The 23748-nt window shown below is 48.3% G+C and overlaps 1 protein-coding gene across 2 annotated transcripts; it reads left to right on the forward strand.

The window, feature by feature from the left end:
- The first annotated feature begins 462 nt into the window (after nt 1-462).
- Nucleotides 463-19322, forward strand: LOC307027606 (uncharacterized protein). 2 transcript variants are annotated; one of them, XM_079695889.1, is made up of 5 exons: nt 463-508; nt 3135-3175; nt 15969-16022; nt 16230-16324; nt 16748-16856. In XM_079695889.1, exons 1-5 carry the CDS (start codon nt 482-484, stop codon nt 16846-16848), a joined length of 318 nt encoding a protein of 105 aa, XP_079552015.1. In that variant the 5' UTR covers nt 463-481; the 3' UTR covers nt 16849-16856. The 2 variants fall into 2 exon arrangements, 1 of the variants encoding a protein (XP_079552015.1); XR_013804692.1 differs by lacking the exons at nt 463-508; nt 3135-3175; nt 16748-16856 and adding an exon at nt 19281-19322 and having other exon boundaries at nt 15762-16022.
- The last annotated feature ends 4426 nt before the right edge of the window (nt 19323-23748 follow it).

The raw sequence follows: 23748 nt of genomic DNA on the forward strand, positions 1-23748 counted from the left end.
TATGAGGCACTATTTTGGGATACATTTTTCATTTTCACCCGTTTTCTATGGTTCTCCAAAAAGTTGACTTAGACTTTTTCTGAGTCTGGAGGAATGCAAGGGGAGTTGGCAGGGGACTCTACCCGCATTATGAGGCACTATTTTGGGATACTTTTCTTCATTTTCACCCTATTTAGGCGCAATGGATGTCCACTTGCGGGAGACGACAGACAGTGGTGCGGTTAGCCAAAGTGACAATGGATGTCCACTTGCGGGAGACGACAGACAGTGGTGCGGTTAGCCAAAGTGACAGACCTAATGTTAGACCAATTTACAGGCAATGGACGTCCACTCTCGGGAGAGAGACCTCCAGCATGTGTCCCTGACATGGAGACTCTGTTTATTTCACTCATCCAGGACAGAGACCGGGGAAATCTCCTCTCTGTGGCCCCTCCAAGACCCCCAAAGGACGGACCACAGACCTCCAGCATGTGTCCCTGACATGGGCACCTCCATAACCTTGCACACCGTGAGTCCCCGGACTCCCGGACTTAAGCACTCCCCCACGGACTAAACCCAGATGTTCACACCCTACAGAACTCCATGCCCCTGGTTAACCTAAAGGGGGTGGATTTTGCGGTGCTTTACCGTCGGCACATCGGTATCCATATTCGGCCTTATTCACGGCACCACCACCCCTTCTGTGGAGGATATTCTCATGCTCCTGGTAACCCTTTAAATAGTCTGATACTGTCAGGGCTCATCACCGCACTTTACAAGCCATAAATAATGTTTAAATGGTCGGGGAAAGTGTTTTTAAACGTCTGGAAGAGAGTTGTAGCCTGTCATTTTGCAGGATATCATTTAACATGTAACCTCTCCTGGAAATGCACAGAATATGTCCATTTCCAGGAGAGGTTCCATGTTAAATTATATCCTGCAAAATGACAGGCTATAAGCCAGGAAAAAGTGTTTGAAAGGCGGGGAAAAGTTGTTTAAAATAGTCGGAAAAGTGTTTTTAAACGTCTGGAAGAGAGTTGTTGCCTGTCATTTTGCAGGATATAATTTAACATGGAACCTCTCCTGGAAATGCGCAGAGTATGTCCATTTCCAGGAGAGGTTCCATGTTAAATTATATCCTGCAAAATGACAGGCTATAAGCCAGGAAAAAGTGTTTGAAAGGCGGGGAAAAGTTGTTTAAAATAGTCGGAAAAGTGTTTTTAAACGTCTGGAAGAGAGTTGTTGCCTGTCATTTTGCAGGATATCATTTAACATGGAACCTCTCCTGGAAATGCGCAGAGTATGTCCATTTCCAGGAGAGGTTCCATGTTAAATTATATCCTGCAAAATGACAGGCTATAAGCCAGGAACAAGTGTTTGAAAGGCGGGGAAAAGTTGTTTAAAATAGTCGGAAAAGTGTTTTTAAACGTCTGGAAGAGAGTTGTTGCCTGTCATTTTGCAGGATATAATTTAACATGGAACCTCTCCTGGAAATGCGCAGAGTATGTCCATTTCCAGGAGAGGTTCCATGTTAAATTATATCCTGCAAAATGACAGGCTATAAGCCAGGAAAAAGTGTTTGAAAGGCGGGGAAAAGTTGTTTAAAATACTCTGATACCTCCAGGGCGCATCACCGCATTTTACAAGCCAGGGAAGGTGTCGGAATCCTGGGTAAACATTGTTTAAATAGTCTGACACCTGGCACTGTATTTGCCCCTGGGAGAGGTTCCATGTTAAATTATATCCTGCAAAATGACAGGCTATAAGCCAGGAAAAAGTGTTTGAAAGGCGGGGAAAAGTTGTTTAAAATACTCTGATACCTCCAGGGCGCATCACCGCATTTTACAAGCCAGGGAAGGTGTCGGAATCCTGGGTAAACATTGTTTAAATAGTCTGACACCTGGCACTGTATTTGCCCCTGGGAGAGGTTCCATGTTAAATTATATCCTGCAAAATGACAGGCTATAAGCCAGGAAAAAGTGTTTGAAAGTCGGGGAAAAGTTGTTTAAAATACTCTGATACCTCCAGGGCGCATCACCGCATTTTACAAGCCAGGGAAGGTGTCGGAATCCTGGGTAAACATTGTTTAAATAGTCTGACACCTGGCACTGTATTTGCCCCTGGGAGAGGTTCCATGTTAAATTATATCCTGCAAAATGACAGGCTATAAGCCAGGAAAAAGTGTTTGAAAGGCGGGGAAAAGTTGTTTAAAATACTCTGATACCTCCAGGGCGCATCACCGCATTTTACAAGCCAGGGAAGGTGTCGGAATCCTGGATAAACATTGTTTAAATAGTCTGACACCTGGCACTGTATTTGCCCCTGGGAGAGGTTCCATGTTAAATTATATCCTGCAAAATGACAGGCTATAAGCCAGGAAAAAGTGTTTGAAAGGCGGGGAAAAGTTGTTTAAAATACTCTGATACCTCCAGGGCGCATCACCGCATTTTACAAGCCAGGGAAGGTGTCGGAATCCTGGGTAAACATTGTTTAAATAGTCTGACACCTGGCACTGTATTTGCCCCTGGGAAACTTCAAGGTTATATTCATGTTTTATTATTTATTTAATAATCACATGATTTTTACAAAAACAGTATACACAGTATACATATATACAATAATAATAATAATAATAATAATATAACAATATACATAATAAAAACATGAAAAGTGGTGAAAATGAGAAAATGTATCCGAAAATAGTGCCTCCTAATGCGGGCATGTGGACAGTAGCCACAGACTCACAGGCACACACACACATGCAGAGATCCAGGGGGCGGAGCACATGGCTTTTTTTACCCAGAAATAAGTCTATGAGAGGCGGGGAGACTCAGAGGACAGGCTGCGTCACCTCACTTTGTAACCCAGGAAAAGAGCAGGAATTCTGGCTGCGTGAGTGTTAAAAGTGCATTCATCTGTGTTAATCCGACAGCCGCAGAGGTGCTGACGCAAAGCAGGCGGAACAAATTGATTATTTGAACCAGGAATAAATGTTTGCAAGGCGGGGAAAGTGTTCCTGCAGCCCCTCCATAACGGTAATAATGATTAGAAATGATTTCCAGGGCAGAAAGCGTTTTTTAAATGTGGAAAAAAATATGTTAAACTGTTTAAAAAGCACAAAGTGATTTGAGTGCAGTTCTCATGTGTCCCCACAGGAGGGCGCGTCGTCCCAGGGAGCACAGTACATGGTGACAAGGTACGATTTATACCCTAAAATAGCATGCTAAGTGTGGGTGGATTAGTTTCAAAGCATGCACACTCTGCTCGTGTCAGACTTCCATCAAATAGACCGGGGAAAACACCTCTCATTAGCCCCTCAAAGACCACCAAAGGACGGACTAAGCAGCTCCAGCACGGCTCCCTCACATGGAGCTCAGGTTATTTCATACCTCCAGGAGAGGGACCGGGAAAACCACCTCTCTGTAGCCCCTGACAGAGCCCCAAAGGACGGACTAAGGACCTCCGGCAACAGTGGCACTTCCATAACCTCGTGCACCGTGAGACCCCGGGCCCCCGGACTTAAGCACTCCCCCACGGACTAAACCCAGATGTTCACACCCTGCAGAATCTCATGCCCCTGGTCACCTTTAAGGGGGGGTGGATTTTGCGGTGCTTTACCGTCCGAACACAAGCATCAATATTCGTCCTCCTTCACAGCAGCAGCAGCAGCAGCAGCAGCAGCAGCAGCAGCAGCAGCAGCAGCAGCAGCAGCAGCAGCACCTGCCCTGCTGCACTTCCATAACCTCGTGCACCGTGAGACCCCGGGCCCCCGGACTTAAGCACTCCCCCACGGACTAAACCCAGATGTTCACACCCTGCAGAATCTCATGCCCCTGGTCACCTTTAAGGGGGGGTGGATTTTGCGGTGCTTTACCGTCCGAACACAAGCATCAATATTCGTCCTCCTTCACAGCAGCAGCAGCAGCAGCAGCAGCAGCAGCACCTGCCCTGCTGGAGGTTCACACTTTAACTTATTTGTATTCGTTTTTTTTTGTTCCCCTCCTCTGCCTTACACATCCTCCCACGCTCGAGCACTCCTCACTCGGACTAAACCCCTCCATGCACACCGCCAGAACCAGAACCTCACGCCCCTGGTGACCTTAAAGGTGTTTGTCTTTGTTTGTTTTTGTACTCCACATAGACAGGCAGGTGTTCAGCACCACGGACAGAGCGGGCCCGCTGCTGCTGCTGCTGGAAGGTGGAACACTTTGAGTCTTTTTATTTTCTCTTTTCTCCCTGCTCCTGCACACACCTTTTGTTACCCTCCTCTGCCTTACACATCCTCCCACGCTCGAGCACTCCTCACTCGGACTAAACCCAGATGTTCACACCCTACAGAACTTCATGCCCCTGGTTACCCTAAAGGGGTGGATTTTGCGGTGCTTTACCGTCCGCACATCGGCATACATATTCGGCCTTATTCATGACACTACCACCCCTTCTTTGGAGGATATTGCAGGATATAATTTAACATGGAACCTCTCCTGGAAATGCACAGAGTATGTCCATTTCCAGGAGAGGTTACATGTTAAATTATATCCTGCAAAATGACAGGCACTGTATTTGCCCCTGGGAACCTTCAAGGTTATACTAATGTTTTTTTTTTATTTTTTATTTAATTATCACACCACTTTTACAAAAACAGTATACAAAATAAACATAATAACAACATGATTAACAGGGGCCTTGGGGCCATATTAGCCGTCTAACTTGTACAGTGCACCGGGGAAAAAAGGTTGAGTCCACGGCCCCTTTCCCCTCATCAGGAGTACCAATCGGTCCTGAAGAAGAGGTATCGCTGCTCTCCGCCCCTGAATCCTCTTCGGAGGTAGCTGACGGTGGTAGACCTCCTTCTGATGATGATGCTGCTGCAGCTGCTGCCGCCGCCCTGAACATGGAGCGGATCTTCAATGCCTCCTTTATTCCAGGCGTATTCGCGTAGAACCGGTCTGCAGTGCTTACGTCGTGGCACATAAACCTAGCCAGAATCGACCTGCTTTCTGGATCTTGGTGATGCTTGATATTGTCAGCCAGGGCAGTGCGCAAGATGGTGAAGGTGACGGCTGTTTCTAGCCCAGCATCAGCCCAAGCCCTCTTCAAGTGAGCGTTCAGGTTCTTGGAAGCCTGCTTCCCCGATGTGAAAAGGAAGAATTCATTCTGAGGACCCGACAAGCCCTCTTTTATCCCCATCCACCGCATGACCCAGCTAAACTCCTTTATTGTAAGCACCAGCTGTGCTTCACCAAAGGTCTTGGCAGTCTTGTGATCCTGCACGTGGATGATGTAGCCCTCAGCAGTGCCCCTTCTGTCCGCCTCAAAGACCTCCGTGTTGGTCATGTTTGCATACACACCCGGACGGTGGCCATACAGGAGGCTCCAATGGAGGGTTAGATAGCCATATAGCAGGTACTGGGTGATTGTGGTCGGATTGCTAGCCATCAGGTCAAGGAGATCAGGGATGCGCTTCTCAGCGGCCGCCATGGCGGCGAGAAGCTCCGCCTGGCTCGGCAGACGATCCAGCTTGTCCCTCTTCACCTTAAACTGGTGGAGAGTGACAGACTTTTTCAAATCGTTAATGTTGGCTTTCACCTCTCTGATGATGTTGGTCATATCAGACTGGGTGAGCCTGCACCCCCGGAGCTTTGATGCAGACAAGTACCTCAGGAAATGGTTCACAGTCTTCAGGAACAACAGCGATGTTGTGACTGTCCGGCCCGACTCTGAAATATACTTGCTCCAGCCACGGACCCTCTTTGTGTCTTTTAGAAACAGCCAGTCTGACAGCCGGTCAAAACCATGGGCCATGAATACTATGAAGTTCTTTATCCGGCTGACATTGGACATACAATTCTCTTTCCGTTTTACTGTCGGTGCAAGACCCTCACAATGACCTCTGTATGTCTGAATGTACGTCTCCATGCTTTTAGGCAACGTGATTTCACGCATGGTATTCCGCAGTCCCTTCCCAGTGCACCATTGATTTTGGGAAGAGGGCCAGTCCTTAGCCAGATTAGCTTTCAGCTTATTGGAGACAGACGCACAGGTCTTCTGGCATACAGGGGTCTCACTACAGGAGGCTTCTACGGACCGCATGACAGTCTGCATCGGGGTCTTGCTTCCGGAGGCTTCTGGGGACCGCATCACAGACTTGAGAGGGATCTCACTCGCAGAGGCTTCTATGGACCGCATGACAGTCTTCACTGGGGTCTCACTACCGGAGGCTTCTGGGGACCACATGACAGTCTTCACTGGGGTCTTGCTTCCGGAGGCTTCTGGGGACCGCATCACAGACTTGAGAGGGGTCTCTCTACCGGAGGCTTTGTTGGACCGCATGACAGTCTTCACCGGGGTCTTGCTTCCGGAGGCTTCTGGGGACCGCATGACAGTGTTCACCGGGGTCTCACTACCGGAGGCTTTGTCGGACCGCATGACAGTCTTCACCGGGGTCTTGCTTCCGGAGGCTTCTGGGGACCGCATCACAGACTTGAGGGGGGTCTCACTCGCAGAGGCTTCTATGGACCGCATGACAGTCTTCACCGGGGTCTTGAGAGGGGTATTGCTGCCGGAGGCTACTGAGTTCATGTCGGGGGTACTTGGGATTGCTACGCCCTTAAATCGTATACATTCTTCGTCTTCCTCAAGCAGAGCAGCAGTGGCATTCTGCTTCCTGGGTTTTAGACCCTGTTTTAGCCTGGAGCGCAGGGTCTTCACCTCATCAATGAGGGCATCCTTCTGAGCCCTCAATGCCACATTGTCCAGCCTCACCTGCATGCAGTCCTCTTCGTCACACTCGGTATGTGGGGAGAAGGGTGGAGGGTGCACCGGGTATTCCTCCTCATTGTCTATATCCAATGATGTAGCCATTCCAATGATGGGATTAGTCTCTCGGAGGTCATGGAGCAACTGCAGGGCCACACTATGCTTCAGCCTTGCCATGACCTGATGTGCCTCATCTCGGGAGAACTCAGGGTGGTCACGAGTTACATGACGGTGTAGTTTCCTCCCAGCATACGAACACCCTGTGATGGGACAGGGTTTGGTCCGAACATTTATTCTACCACTGGCCATTTTAAGAATGATGCCTCTTTCATCCAGGTTCCGCACTGCATGTTTGTGCTTAAGGTGCTTATTCAAAGCCAGATAGCGGAGGCTGCACACCGGGCATTCGGTCAACATCCTTCCAAAAACACACACAATGAATTATATTTAAATGGTTTTCTGTTTCTCCGTTTATATGCGTTAGCCAACTGCTGATTGCAACCATGGGTCCGATGCTTCAATGCAGGGAACACGGACCAAGGGGAGGACTTGGGTTACCACCTGGTTAAAATGGTCCCACCTCCGCACCAACGCGACTGGCGATGGGTCCGATACATTGATTGTTTTTTGTTTCATGGTTCTGCCACGAACTCACAAGACAGTTTTGGGTACAAAACGTGGGGGTAACAGTACCTCCGGGCGCTCCGTCCCGCTCCGGCTTTCGCCGCAGCGGGGGGAGGAGGCATTGAACCCCTCGCACCTGCCCCCGGAGGAGGCAGGGGAGTCAGGTACCCGGAGGCGCACGGTGGACGGCCAGGGCGAGACCGCCACACCGCACTGGAGTCAGAGTTCCGAGTTTTTCGAGCCAGGTCCCGGTGAAACGCAGTACGGAGCACCCGGCAGGAACCTCCAGCAGACCCCCCCGCGCGGTTCCCTCGTCCCTCGGAAGAGGCGGAGAGGTGGGTGTTTTTCATCTGCTGGCGGACTGCCGGGGAGAACGTGCTGCTCGGGAGCCAGGCTCAGAGTTAGTGGAAGTGAGAGCCCGTGCACCTGCCTTTTACAGCAGGCACGCGCTGGTATCGGGGTGGGGAGAGAAGGTAGATGCAGAGGCTGCAGAAACAGCCAGAGCCTTTCCCCTCTAACACACCCCTCATTTGGTTCATGAGCACTGGGCAGAGTCCCCTGTCAACTCTCCTTATATTCCTCCGGAGACCAGTTGGGAAATGGCAGCATCCCACTTCACCTGGTAGACCAATATCGTTAAATGAGCTCAGTAATGTACTGCACAACATCACATGGGTAAAATGAGCTATATCATGCACTGCAAAATCACATTTGGTTTATTTCCAAAAAGCCTGGAAAAAACACATATCCATCATGTCCTGTAAAATATCATTCTTTGTTTATGTCCGCTCCAGGATTACCCGTAGTTTGGATGAACCGACCGCCAAGCACCGGAAGCTGGACCCGGGGAGGAGGCCCTCCGATGGCGGGTCAAAGTTGATGATACCGCAGCTGGCTGGACACTAGCCGTAGAAGAACACCTGGGCGGGACCAGGCATGTCCCTCTTTGCAGACAAGCATATGTGCTCCCAGGAGCAGAGTCAATCACACAGTTTGGAGGAACCGACCGCCTAGCACCGGAAGCTGGACCCGGGGAGGAGGCCCTCCGATGGCGGGTCAAAGTTGATGATACCGCAGCTGGCTGGACACTAGCCGTAGAAGAACACCTGGGCGGGACCAGGCATGTCCCTCTTTGCAGACAAGCATATGTGCTCCCAGGAGCAGAGTCAATCACACAGTTTGGAGGAACCGACCGCCTAGCACCGGAAGCTGGACCCGGGGAGGAGGCCCTCCGATGGCGGGTCAAAGTTGATGATACCGCAGCTGGCTGGACACTAGCCGTAGAAGAACACCTGGGCGGGACCAGGCATGTCCCTCTTTGCAGACAAGCATATGTGCTCCCAGGAGCAGAGTCAATCACACAGTTTGGAGGAACCGACCGCCTAGCACCGGAAGCTGGACCCGGGGAGGAGGCCCTCCGATGGCGGGTCAAAGTTGATGATACCGCAGCTGGCTGGACACTAGCCGTAGAAGAACACCTGGGCGGGACCAGGCATGTCCCTCTTTGCAGACAAGCATATGTGCTCCCAGGAGCAGAGTCAAACCCGCAGTTTGGAAGAACCGACCGCCAGAGCACCGGCACGAAGCCGGGCCGGCGGAGGCCTTCCGATGGCGGGTCACGTTTGCCATTCGATCAATGTCTTTGCAGACAAGCATATATGTGGTTGTTACGCAGGATCAAATAGGTAGTTTGATGAAGTAGGGTCCTGTGCCCGGAGCAAGGCCAATTGCTGAATGCCGCAGCCGACTAAGGCCGCTATGCCACAGTGGAGGATGAGAGAAACAGGTGTTTGTTTTGCATTCCGCGGCAAAGAGGGGAGGTGGAACTTCCACCCCGCTACGGAACCTGTGGTGGGACCCCTGAGTCAGACGGTTCGTCTTGGAAACGCTTCATATCGGTCGGCCTGGGAGGTAAGAGACACGCAGGGTAACGGACACGCAGGGTTACCCCCACGCAGCCCACGCAACACGGAGGAGGCAGGGGAGTCTGGTACCCGGAGGCGCATGGCCGCAACACCGCACTGGAGTCAGGGTTTCGAGTTTTTCGAGCCAGGTCCCAGTGAACGCAAGACTCCAGCAGGAGCCTCCAGCAGACCCCCCCGACGTTTCCCCCGTCCCTCCCGGCCATCAGAGTCGAACCCGCAGTTCGGAGGAACCGACCGCCAGAGCACCGGCACGAGGCCGGGCCGGCGGAGGCCCTCCGATGGCGGGTCGCGTTTGCCATTCGATCAGTGAGAAATCAGAAGAGGAAGGGGGAAGAAAAAAGACTAACTTGTCTTTTTGGAGAACCATCAAAAAGGGCTAAAAGTGTTGAAATGTATCCGGGAATAGTGCCCCATAAGGCGGGTAAAGTCCCCTGTCAACTCCCCTCACCTTCCTCCACACTCTGAAAAAGTCAGAGTTATTTTTTGGAGAACCATCAAAAAGGGCTAAAAGTGTTGAAATGTATCCGGGAATAGTGCCCCATAAGGCGGGTAAAGTCCCCTGTCAACTCCCCTCACCTTCCTCCACACTCTGAAAAAGTCAGAGTTATTTTTTGGAGAACCATCAAAAAGGGCTAAAAGTGTTGAAATGTATCCGGGAATAGTGCCCCATAAGGCGGGTAAAGTCCCCTGTCAACTCCCCTCACCTTCCTCCACACTCTGAAAAAGTCAGAGTTATTTTTTGGAGAACCATCAAAAAGGGCTAAAAGTGTTGAAATGTATCCGGGAATAGTGCCCCATAAGGCGGGTAAAGTCCCCTGTCAACTCCCCTCACCTTCCTCCACACTCTGAAAAAGTCAGAGTTATTTTTTGGAGAACCATCAAAAAGGGCTAAAAGTGTTGAAATGTATCCGGGAATAGTGCCCCATAAGGCGGGTAAAGTCCCCTGTCAACTCCCCTCACCTTCCTCCACACTCTGAAAAAGTCAGAGTTATTTTTTGGAGAACCATCAAAAAGGGCTAAAAGTGTTGAAATGTATCCGGGAATAGTGCCCCATAAGGCGGGTAAAGTCCCCTGTCAACTCCCCTCACCTTCCTCCAAACTCTGAAAAAGTCAGAGTTATTTTTTGGAGAACCATCAAAAAGGGCTAAAAGTGTTGAAATGTATCCGGGAATAGTGCCCCATAAGGCGGGTAAAGTCCCCTGTCAACTCCCCTCACCTTCCTCCACACTCTGAAAAAGTCAGAGTTATTTTTTGGAGAACCATCAAAAAGGGCTAAAAGTGTTGAAATGTATCCGGGAATAGTGCCCCATAAGGCGGGTAAAGTCCCCTGTCAACTCCCCTCACCTTCCTCCACACTCTGAAAAAGTCAGAGTTATTTTTTGGAGAACCATCAAAAAGGGCTAAAAGTGTTGAAATGTATCCGGGAATAGTGCCCCATAAGGCGGGTAAAGTCCCCTGTCAACTCCCCTCACCTTCCTCCACACTCTGAAAAAGTCAGAGTTATTTTTTGGAGAACCATCAAAAAGGGCTAAAAGTGTTGAAATGTATCCGGGAATAGTGCCCCATAAGGCGGGTAAAGTCCCCTGTCAACTCCCCTCACCTTCCTCCACACTCTGAAAAAGTCAGAGTTATTTTTTGGAGAACCATCAAAAAGGGCTAAAAGTGTTGAAATGTATCCGGGAATAGTGCCCCATAAGGCGGGTAAAGTCCCCTGTCAACTCCCCTCACCTTCCTCCACACTCTGAAAAAGTCAGAGTTATTTTTTGGAGAACCATCAAAAAGGGCTAAAAGTGTTGAAATGTATCCGGGAATAGTGCCCCATAAGGCGGATAAAGTCCCCTGTCAACTCCCCTCACCTTCCTCCACACTCTGAAAAAGTCAGAGTTATTTTTTGGAGAACCATCAAAAAGGGCTAAAAGTGTTGAAATGTATCCGAGAATAGTGCCCCATAAGGCGGATAAAGTCCCCTGTCAACTCCCCTCACCTTCCTCCACACTCTGAAAAAGTCAGAGTTATTTTTTGGAGAACCATCAAAAAGGGCTAAAAGTGTTGAAATGTATCCGAGAATAGTGCCCCATAAGGCGGATAAAGTCCCCTGTCAACTCCCCTCACCTTCCTCCACACTCTGAAAAAGTCAGAGTTATTTTTTGGAGAACCATCAAAAAGGGCAAAAAGTGTTGAAATGTATCCGAAAATAGTGCCTCATGAGGCGGATTGAGTCCCCTGTCAACTCCCCTTACCTTCCTCCAGAGCCCAGTTCAAAAACTTTAAGTTTGGTAAGAACCATGCTGGGGGGTCTCCAGGCAACAAAATGTATCCGAGCCAAAGTGCACATACAGCGGATGAATTCCTCCATGAAGTTACACAGCCGTTTTTTTTCTGAGTCCTCTCAAAAACCGGGTTTCCGATTTCGTGCAGAAGGTAGCTTGTAAAACATGAACGGTTTTTTACAACGGAGGAGGGGAAGTCTGGATTCCCCTCTCCGTTGTACCTTGCAACGGGGTAGGGGAAAAGTGTTCGGCGCTTCGTCCCGAAGCGCCGAACACTTTTCCCCTTCTCCAATTTTTCAGATCCCCTCTCCCATGTAATTTTAAAAGTTCATTTTTTGATTATTTTAACATATAATTGACCGTTTTCTTTCATTTTTTTTTCATTCCACGGGTGGGGGCCTATGGCAGGCTGCCTATGAGCTCCCAAATTTGGCCCGGATCATCCGGGATTTGTGGGATAAGCTCCATAAACTGACAAAGTCATCCAAATATGTCGCTTCTATCGCCCAAAGATATATCATGCAAATACATTAAAATAGTAAAAGGTACAATTGTGCTCGGCATTAACCGGAATTTGATTTATATAGCCCCCAAAAAATAATTAAAAATCATTTTCGTGGGGAAAAGTGTTAAAACGCCTGATTAAAGCATTTGCGGGACCCCAGCGAGCTCCAGACTATGTGCATTGCGTCGGGGACCCTGGAGAAAGATAAAACACATCATTTAAATACAAAAAACACCATTAAAAGTCACTTTTAGGGGCAAAAAACAGCCTCTGTCCACTTCGTTAACAAAGTGATGGGGAAAAGGACAAAATCGTGATTAAAGCATTTTGCGGGACCCCAGCGAGCTCCAGACTAGTTTCATTGTGTCGGGGACCCTGGAGAAATATAAAACCCATCATTTAAATGCCAAAAACACCATTAAAAGTCACTTTTAGGGGCAAAAAACAGCCTCTGTCCACTTCGTTAACAAAGTGATGGGGAAAAGGACAAAATCGTGATTAAAGCATTTCCGGGACCCCAGCGAGCTCCAGACTATGTGCATTGTGTCGGGGACCCTGGAGAATGATAAAACACATCATTTAAATGCCAAAAACACCATTAAAAGTCACTTTTAGGGGCAAAAAACAGCCTCTGTCCACTTCGTTAACAAAGTGATGGGGAAAAGGACAAAATCGTGATTAAAGCATTTTGCGGGACCCCAGCGAGCTCCAGACTATGTGCATTGCGTCGGGGACCCTGGAGAAAGATAAAACACATCATTTAAATACAAAAAACACCATTAAAAGTCACTTTTAGGGGCAAAAAACAGCCTCTGTCCACTTCGTTAACAAAGTGATGGGGAAAAGGACAAAATCGTGATTAAAGCATTTTGCGGGACCCCAGCGAGCTCCAGACTATGTACATTGCGTCGGGGACCCTGGAGAAAGATAAAACACATCATTTAAATACAAAAAACACCATTAAAAGTCACTTTTAGGGGCAAAAAACAGCCTCTGTCCACTTCGTTAACAAACTGATGGGGAAATGGACCAAATCGTGATTAAAGCATTTTGCGGGACCCCAGCGAGCTCCAGACTAGTTTCATTGTGTCGGGGACCCTGGATAATGATAAGACCCATCATTTAAATGCCAAAAACACCATTAAAAGTCACTTTTAGGGGCAAAAAACAGCCTCTGTCCACTTCGTTAACAAAGTGATGGGGAAAAGGACAAAATCGTGATTAAAGCATTTTGCGGGACCCCAGCGAGCTCCAGACTAGTTTCATTGTGTCGGGGACCCTGGATAATGATAAGACCCATCATTTAAATGCCAAAAACACCATTAAAAGTCACTTTTAGGGGCAAAAAACAGCCTCTGTCCACTTCGTTAACAAAGTGATGGGGAAAAGGACAAAATCGTGATTAAAGCATTTTGCGGGACCCCAGCGAGCTCCAGACTAGTTTCATTGTGTCGGGGACCCTGGATAATTATAAGACCCATCATTTAAATGCCAAAAACACCATTAAAAGTCACTTTTAGGGGCAAAAAACAGCCTCTGTCCACTTCGTTAACAAAGTGATGGGGAAAAGGACAAAATCGTGATTAAAGCATTTTGCGGGACCCCAGCGATCTCCAGACTAGTTTCATTGTGTCGGGGACCCTGGATAATGATAAGACCCATCATTTAAATGCCAAAAACACCATTAAAAGTCACTTTTAGGGCAAAAAACAGCCTCTGTCCACTTCGTTAACAAAGTGATGGGGAAAAGGACAAAATCGTGATTAAAGCATTTTGCGGGACCCCAGCGAGCTCCAGACTAGTTTCATTGTGTCGGGGACCCTGGATAATGATAAGACCCATCATTTAAATGCCAAAAACACCATTAAAAGTCACTTTTAGGGGCAAAAAACAGCCTCTGTCCACTTCGTTAACAAAGTGATGGGGAAAAGGACCAAATCGTGATTAAAGCATTTCGCGGGACCCCAGCGAGCTCCAGACTAGTTTCATTGTGTCGGGGACCCTGGATAATGATAAGACCCATCATTTAAATGCCAAAAACACCATTAAAAGTCACTTTTAGGGGCAAAAAACAGCCTCTGTCCACTTCGTTAACAAAGTGATGGGGAAAAGGACAAAATCGTGATTAAAGCATTTTGCGGGACCCCAGCGAGCTCCAGACTAGTTTCATTGTGTCGGGGACCCTGGATAATGATAAGACCCATCATTTAAATGCCAAAAACACCATTAAAAGTCACTTTTAGGGGCAAAAAACAGCCTCTGTCCACTTCGTTAACAAAGTGATGGGGAAAAGGACAAAATCGTGATTAAAGCATTTTGCGGGACCCCAGCGAGCTCCAGACTAGTTTCATTGTGTCGGGGACCCTGGATAATGATAAGACCCATCATTTAAATGCCAAAAACACCATTAAAAGTCACTTTTAGGGGCAAAAAACAGCCTCTGTCCACTTCGTTAACAAAGTGATGGGGAAAAGGACAAAATCGTGATTAAAGCATTTTGCGGGACCCCAGCGAGCTCCAGACTATGTGCATTGCGTCGGGGACCCTGGATAATGATAAAACACATCATTTAAATACAAAAAACACCATTAAAAGTCACTTTTAGGGGCAAAAAACAGCCTCTGTCCACTTCGTTAACAAAGTGATGGGGAAAAGGACAAAATCGTGATTAAAGCATTTTGCGGGACCCCAGCGAGCTCCAGACTATGTGCATTGCGTCGGGGACCCTGGATAATGATAAAACACATCATTTAAATACAAAAAACACCATTAAAAGTCACTTTTAGGGGCAAAAAACAGCCTCTGTCCACTTCGTTAACAAAGTGATGGGGAAAAGGACAAAATCGTGATTAAAGCATTTTGCGGGACCCCAGCGAGCTCCAGACTAGTTTCATTGTGTCGGGGACCCTGGATAATGATAAAACACATCATTTAAATGCCAAAAACACCATTAAAAGTCACTTTTAGGGGCAAAAAACAGCCTCTGTCCACTTCGTTAACAAAGTGATGGGGAAAAGGACAAAATCGTGATTAAAGCATTTTGCGGGACCCCAGCGAGCTCCAGACTATGTGCATTGCGTCGGGGACCCTGGAGAAAGATAAAACACATCATTTAAATACAAAAAACACCATTAAAAGTCACTTTTAGGGGCAAAAAACAGCCTCTGTCCACTTCGTTAACAAACTGATGGGGAAATGGACCAAATCGTGATTAAAGCATTTTGCGGGACCCCAGCGAGCTCCAGACTAGTTTCATTGTGTCGGGGACCCTGGATAATGATAAAACACATCATTTAAATGCCAAAAACACCATTAAAAGTCACTTTTAGGGCAAAAAACAGCCTCTGTCCACTTCGTTAACAAAGTGATGGGGAAAAGGACAAAATCGTGATTAAAGCATTTTGCGGGACCCCAGCGAGCTCCAGACTAGTTTCATTGTGTCGGGGACCCTGGATAATGATAAGACCCATCATTTAAATGCCAAAAACACCATTAAAAGTCACTTTTAGGGGCAAAAAACAGCCTCTGTCCACTTCGTTAACAAAGTGATGGGGAAAAGGACAAAATCGTGATTAAAGCATTTTGCGGGACCCCAGCGAGCTCCAGACTAGTTTCATTGTGTCGGGGACCCTGGAGAAATATAAAACCCATCATTTAAATACAAAAAACACCATTAAAAGTCACTTTTAGGGGCAAAAAACAGCCTCTGTCCACTTCGTTAACAAACTGATAGGCAAATGGACAGAAGGGGGAACACGGCCCAGCCGCTGCTCCGCTGCTCCAGACTATGTGCATTGTGTCGGGGAGCCAGGTCAAACCCCTCCATGCACACCGCCAGAACCAGAACCTCACGACCCTGGTGACCTTAAAGGTGTTTGTCTTTGTTTGTTTTTGTACTCCACATAGACAGGCAGGTGTTCAGCACCGCGGGCCCGCTGCTGCTGCTGCTGCTGCTGGAAGGTGGAACACTTTGAGTCTTTTTATTTTCTCTTTTCTCCCTGCTCCTGCACACACCTTTTGTTCCCCTCCTCTGCCTTACACATCCTCCCACGCTCGAGCACTCCTCACTCGGACTAAACCCCTCCATGCACACCGCCAGAACCAGAACCTCACGACCCTGGTGACCTTAAAGGTGTTTGTCTTTGTTTGTTTTTGTATTCCACAAAGACAGGCTGGGGTTCAGCACCACGCACAGAGCCTACCCGCTACCTCCAGGGCGCATCACCACATTTTACAAGCCAGGAAAGGTGCATGGATCCTGGGTAAACATTGATTAAGTGTTTTTAAATGTGTGGAACAGTGTTTTGTCACTTTCAAAACTCTCCTGTCATTGACCGGAGAATTTGGGTCGATTTTATATTCAATCTGGCCATTAATATTCCAGTGAGACGAAGTACGTACATTGACCGGAGTGATCCCATGTTAATGTTGTCCAAATACCGGAACATTCCCTAACCCTATTTAGGTGCAATGGATGTCCACTTGCGGGAGACGACAGACAGTGGTGCGGTTAGCCAAAGTGACAATGGATGTCCACTTGCGGGAGACGACAGACAGTGGTGCGGTTAGCCAAAGTGACAGACCTAATGTTAGACCAATTTACAGGCAATGGACGTCCACTCTCGGGAGAGAGACCTCCAGCATGTGTCCCTGACATGGAGACTCTGTTTATTTCACTCATCCAGGACAGAGACCGGGGAAATCTCCTCTCTGTGGCCCCTCCAAGACCCCCAAAGGACGGACCACAGACCTCCAGCATGTGTCCCTGACATGGGCACCTCCATAACCTTGCACACCGTGAGTCCCCGGACTCCCGGACTTAAGCACTCCCCCACGGACTAAACCCAGATGTTCACACCCTACAGAACTCCATGCCCCTGGTTAACCTAAAGGGGGTGGATTTTGCGGTGCTTTACCGTCGGCACATCGGTATCCATATTCGGCCTTATTCACGGCACCACCACCCCTTCTGTGGAGGATATTCTCATGCTCCTGGTAACCCTTTAAATAGTCTGATACTGTCAGGGCTCATCACCGCACTTTACAAGCCATAAATAATGTTTAAATGGTCGGGGAAAGTGTTTTTAAACGTCTGGAAGAGAGTTGTAGCCTGTCATTTTGCAGGATATCATTTAACATGTAACCTCTCCTGGAAATGCACAGAATATGTCCATTTCCAGGAGAGGTTCCATGTTAAATTATATCCTGCAAAATGACAGGCTATAAGCCAGGAAAAAGTGTTTGAAAGGCGGGGAAAAGTTGTTTAAAATAGTCGGAAAAGTGTTTTTAAACGTCTGGAAGAGAGTTGTTGCCTGTCATTTTGCAGGATATAATTTAACATGGAACCTCTCCTGGAAATGCGCAGAGTATGTCCATTTCCAGGAGAGGTTCCATGTTAAATTATATCCTGCAAAATGACAGGCTATAAGCCAGGAAAAAGTGTTTGAAAGGCGGGGAAAAGTTGTTTAAAATAGTCGGAAAAGTGTTTTTAAACGTCTGGAAGAGAGTTGTAGCCTGTCATTTTGCAGGATATCATTTAACATGTAACCTCTCCTGGAAATGCACAGAATATGTCCATTTCCAGGAGAGGTTCCATGTTAAATTATATCCTGCAAAATGACAGGCTATAAGCCAGGAAAAAGTGTTTGAAAGGCGGGGAAAAGTTGTTTAAAATAGTCGGAAAAGTGTTTTTAAACGTCTGGAAGAGAGTTGTTGCCTGTCATTTTGCAGGATATAATTTAACATGGAACCTCTCCTGGAAATGCGCAGAGTATGTCCATTTCCAGGAGAGGTTCCATGTTAAATTATATCCTGCAAAATGACAGGCTATAAGCCAGGAAAAAGTGTTTGAAAGGCGGGGAAAAGTTGTTTAAAATAGTCGGAAAAGTGTTTTTAAACGTCTGGAAGAGAGTTGTTGCCTGTCATTTTGCAGGATATAATTTAACATGGAACCTCTCCTGGAAATGCGCAGAGTATGTCCATTTCCAGGAGAGGTTCCATGTTAAATTATATCCTGCAAAATGACAGGCTATAAGCCAGGAAAAAGTGTTTGAAAGGCGGGGAAAAGTTGTTTAAAATAGTCGGAAAAGTGTTTTTAAACGTCTGGAAGAGAGTTGTTGCCTGTCATTTTGCAGGATATAATTTAACATGGAACCTCTCCTGGAAATGCGCAGAGTATGTCCATTTCCAGGAGAGGTTCCATGTTAAATTATATCCTGCAAAATGACAGGCTATAAGCCAGGAAAAAGTGTTTGAAAGGCGGGGAAAAGTTGTTTAAAATACTCTGATACCTCCAGGGCGCATCACCGCATTTTACAAGCCAGGGAAGGTGTCGGAATCCTGGGTAAACATTGTTTAAATAGTCTGACACCTGGCACTGTATTTGCCCCTGGGAGAGGTTCCATGTTAAATTATATCCTGCAAAATGACAGGCTATAAGCCAGGAAAAAGTGTTTGAAAGGCGGGGAAAAGTTGTTTAAAATACTCTGATACCTCCAGGGCGCATCACCGCATTTTACAAGCCAGGGAAGGTGTCGGAATCCTGGGTAAACATTGTTTAAATAGTCTGACACCTGGCACTGTATTTGCCCCTGGGAAACTTCAAGGTTATATTCTTTTTTTATTATTTATTTAATAATCACATGATTTTTACAAAAACAGTATACACAGTATACATATATACAATAATAATAATAATAATAATATAACAATATACATAATAAAAACATGAAAAGTGGTGAAAATGAGAAAATGTATCCGAAAATAGTGCCTCCTAATGCGGGCATGTGGACAGTAGCCACAGACTCACAGGCACACACACACATGCAGAGATCCAGGGGGCGGAGCACATGGCTTTTTTTACCCAGAAATAAGTCTATGAGAGGCGGGGAGACTCAGAGGACAGGCTGCGTCACCTCACTTTGTAACCCAGGAAAAGAGCAGGAATTCTGGCTGCGTGAGTGTTAAAAGTGCATTCATCTGTGTTAATCCGACAGCCGCAGAGGTGCTGACGCAAAGCAGGCGGAACAAATTGATTATTTGAACCAGGAATAAATGTTTGCAAGGCGGGGAAAGTGTTCCTGCAGCCCCTCCATAACGGTAATAATGATTAGAAATGATTTCCAGGGCAGAAAGCGTTTTTTAAATGTGGAAAAAAATATGTTAAACTGTTTAAAAAGCACAAAGTGATTTGAGTGCAGTTCTCATGTGTCCCCACAGGAGGGCGCGTCGTCCCAGGGAGCACAGTACATGGTGACAAGGTACGATTTATACCCTAAAATAGCATGCTAAGTGTGGGTGGATTAGTTTCAAAGCATGCACACTCTGCTCGTGTCAGACTTCCATCAAATAGACCGGGGAAAACACCTCTCATTAGCCCCTCAAAGACCACCAAAGGACGGACTAAGCAGCTCCAGCACGGCTCCCTCACATGGAGCTCAGGTTATTTCATACCTCCAGGAGAGGGACCGGGAAAACCACCTCTCTGTAGCCCCTGACAGAGCCCCAAAGGACGGACTAAGGACCTCCGGCAACAGTGGCACTTCCATAACCTTGTGCACCGTGAGACCCCGGGCCCCCGGACTTAAGCACTCCCCCACGGACTAAACCCAGATGTTCACACCCTGCAGAATCTCATGCCCCTGGTCACCTTTAAGGGGGGGTGGATTTTGCGGTGCTTTACCGTCCGAACACAAGCATCAATATTCGTCCTCCTTCACAGCAGCAGCAGCAGCAGCAGCAGCAGCAGCAGCAGCAGCAGCACCTGCCCTGCTGCACTTCCATAACCTCGTGCACCGTGAGACCCCGGGCCCCCGGACTTAAGCACTCCCCCACGGACTAAACCCAGATGTTCACACCCTGCAGAATCTCATGCCCCTGGTCACCTTTAAGGGGGGGTGGATTTTGCGGTGCTTTACCGTCCGAACACAAGCATCAATATTCGTCCTCCTTCACAGCAGCAGCAGCAGCAGCAGCAGCAGCAGCACCTGCCCTGCTGGAGGTTCACACTTTAACTTATTTGTATTCGTTTTTTTTTGTTCCCCTCCTCTGCCTTACACATCCTCCCACGCTCGAGCACTCCTCACTCGGACTAAACCCCTCCATGCACACCGCCAGAACCAGAACCTCACGCCCCTGGTGACCTTAAAGGTGTTTGTCTTTGTTTGTTTTTGTACTCCACATAGACAGGCAGGTGTTCAGCACCACGGACAGAGCGGGCCCGCTGCTGCTGCTGCTGGAAGGTGGAACACTTTGTGTCTTTTTATTTTCTCTTTTCTCCCTGCTCCTGCACACACCTTTTGTTACCCTCCTCTGCCTTACACATCCTCCCACGCTCGAGCACTCCTCACTCGGACTAAACCCAGATGTTCACACCCTACAGAACTTCATGCCCCTGGTTACCCTAAAGGGGTGGATTTTGCGGTGCTTTACCGTCCGCACATCGGCATACATATTCGGCCTTATTCATGACACTACCACCCCTTCTTTGGAGGATATTGCAGGATATAATTTAACATGGAACCTCTCCTGGAAATGCACAGAGTATGTCCATTTCCAGGAGAGGTTACATGTTAAATTATATCCTGCAAAATGACAGGCACTGTATTTGCCCCTGGGAACCTTCAAGGTTATACTAATGTTTTTTTTTTATTTTTTATTTAATTATCACACCAATTTTACAAAAACAGTATACAAAATAAACATAATAACAACATGATTAACAGGGGCCTTGGGGCCATATTAGCCGTCTAACTTGTACAGTGCACCGGGGAAAAAAGGTTGAGTCCACGGCCCCTTTCCCCTCATCAGGAGTACCAATCGGTCCTGAAGAAGAGGTATCGCTGCTCTCCGCCCCTGAATCCTCTTCGGAGGTAGCTGACGGTGGTAGACCTCCTTCTGATGATGATGCTGCTGCAGCTGCTGCCGCCGCCCTGAACATGGAGCGGATCTTCAATGCCTCCTTTATTCCAGGCGTATTCGCGTAGAACCGGTCTGCAGTGCTTACGTCGTGGCACATAAACCTAGCCAGAATCGACCTGCTTTCTGGATCTTGGTGATGCTTGATATTGTCAGCCAGGGCAGTGCGCAAGATGGTGAAGGTGACGGCTGTTTCTAGCCCAGCATCAGCCCAAGCCCTCTTCAAGTGAGCGTTCAGGTTCTTGGAAGCCTGCTTCCCCGATGTGAAAAGGAAGAATTCATTCTGAGGACCCGACAAGCCCTCTTTTATCCCCATCCACCGCATGACCCAGCTAAACTCCTTTATTGTAAGCACCAGCTGTGCTTCACCAAATGTCTTGGCAGTCTTGTGATCCTGCACGTGGATGATGTAGCCCTCAGCAGTGCCCCTTCTGTCCGCCTCAAAGACCTCCGTGTTGGTCATGTTTGCATACACACCCGGACGGTGGCCATACAGGAGGCTCCAATGGAGGGTTAGATAGCCATATAGCAGGTACTGGGTGATTGTGGTCGGATTGCTAGCCATCAGGTCAAGGAGATCAGGGATGCGCTTCTCAGCGGCCGCCATGGCGGCGAGAAGCTCCGCCTGGCTCGGCAGACGATCCAGCTTGTCCCTCTTCACCTTAAACTGGTGGAGAGTGACAGACTTTTTCAAATCGTTAATGTTGGCTTTCACCTCTCTGATGATGTGGGTCATATCAGACTGGGTGAGCCTGCACCCCCGGAGCTTTGATGCAGACAAGTACCTCAGGAAATGGTTCACAGTCTTCAGGAACAACAGCGATGTTGTGACTGTCCGGCCCGACTCTGAAATATACTTGCTCCAGCCACGGACCCTCTTTGTGTCTTTTAGAAACAGCCAGTCTGACAGCCGGTCAAAACCATGGGCCATGAATACTATGAAGTTCTTTATCCGGCTGACATTGGACATACAATTCTCTTTCCGTTTTACTGTCGGTGCAAGACCCTCACAATGACCTCTGTATGTCTGAATGTACGTCTCCATGCTTTTAGGCAACGTGATTTCACGCATGGTATTCCGCAGTCCCTTCCCAGTGCACCATTGATTTTGGGAAGAGGGCCAGTCCTTAGCCAGATTAGCTTTCAGCTTATTGGAGACAGACGCACGGGTCTTCTGGCATACAGGGGTCTCACTACAGGAGGCTTCTACGGACCGCATGACAGTCTGCATCGGGGTCTTGCTTCCGGAGGCTTCTGGGGACCGCATCACAGACTTGAGAGGGATCTCACTCGCAGAGGCTTCTATGGACCGCATGACAGTCTTCACTGGGGTCTCACTACCGGAGGCTTCTGGGGACCACATGACAGTCTTCACTGGGGTCTTGCTTCCGGAGGCTTCTGGGGACCGCATCACAGACTTGAGAGGGGTCTCTCTACCGGAGGCTTTGTTGGACCGCATGACAGTCTTCACCGGGGTCTTGCTTCCGGAGGCTTCTGGGGACCGCATGACAGTGTTCACCGGGGTCTCACTACCGGAGGCTTTGTCGGACCGCATGACAGTCTTCACCGGGGTCTTGCTTCCGGAGGCTTCTGGGGACCGCATCACAGACTTGAGGGGGGTCTCACTCGCAGAGGCTTCTATGGACCGCATGACAGTCTTCACCGGGGTCTTGAGAGGGGTATTGCTGCCGGAGGCTACTGAGTTCATGTCGGGGGTACTTGGGATTGCTACGCCCTTAAATCGTATACATTCTTCGTCTTCCTCAAGCAGAGCAGCAGTGGCATTCTGCTTCCTGGGTTTTAGACCCTGTTTTAGCCTGGAGCGCAGGGTCTTCACCTCATCAATGAGGGCATCCTTCTGAGCCCTCAATGCCACATTGTCCAGCCTCACCTGCATGCAGTCCTCTTCGTCACACTCGGTATGTGGGGAGAAGGGTGGAGGGTGCACCGGGTATTCCTCCTCATTGTCTATATCCAATGATGTAGCCATTCCAATGATGGGATTAGTCTCTCGGAGGTCATGGAGCAACTGCAGGGCCACACTATGCTTCAGCCTTGCCATGACCTGATGTGCCTCATCTCGGGAGAACTCAGGGTGGTCACGAGTTACATGACGGTGTAGTTTCCTCCCAGCATACGAACACCCTGTGATGGGACAGGGTTTGGTCCGAACATTTATTCTACCACTGGCCATTTTAAGAATGATGCCTCTTTCATCCAGGTTCCGCACTGCATGTTTGTGCTTAAGGTGCTTATTCAAAGCCAGATAGCGGAGGCTGCACACCGGGCATTCGGTCAACATCCTTCCAAAAACACACACAATGAATTATATTTAAATGGTTTTCTGTTTCTCCGTTTATATGCGTTAGCCAACTGCTGATTGCAACCATGGGTCCGATGCTTCAATGCAGGGAACACGGACCAAGGGGAGGACTTGGGTTACCACCTGGTTAAAATGGTCCCACCTCCGCACCAACGCGACTGGCGATGGGTCCGATACATTGATTGTTTTTTGTTTCATGGTTCTGCCACGAACTCACAAGACAGTTTTGGGTACAAAACGTGGGGGTAACAGTACCTCCGGGCGCTCCGTCCCGCTCCGGCTTTCGCCGCAGCGGGGGGAGGAGGCATTGAACCCCTCGCACCTGCCCCCGGAGGAGGCAGGGGAGTCAGGTACCCGGAGGCGCACGGTGGACGGCCAGGGCGAGACCGCCACACCGCACTGGAGTCAGAGTTCCGAGTTTTTCGAGCCAGGTCCCGGTGAAACGCA

Source organism: Notothenia rossii, assembly GCF_949606895.1.
Source record: "Notothenia rossii genome assembly, contig: scaffold_111, whole genome shotgun sequence".
In the NCBI taxonomy this organism is placed as follows: domain Eukaryota; kingdom Metazoa; phylum Chordata; class Actinopteri; order Perciformes; family Nototheniidae; genus Notothenia; species Notothenia rossii.

What these genes read in the sequence shown, in the direction of transcription:
- LOC307027606 (XM_079695889.1), top strand. Translation starts at nt 482, where the DNA reads ATGGGCACCTCCATAACCTTGCACACC. An exon ending in GCTGCTGCTGCTGCTGGAAG is followed by an intron (nt 16,023 to 16,229) that starts GTGGAACACTTT and finishes TATTCCACAAAG; the next exon opens with ACAGGCTGGGGTTCAGCACC. An exon ending in GAAAGGTGCATGGATCCTGG is followed by an intron (nt 16,325 to 16,747) that starts GTAAACATTGAT and finishes TCACTCATCCAG; the next exon opens with GACAGAGACCGGGGAAATCT.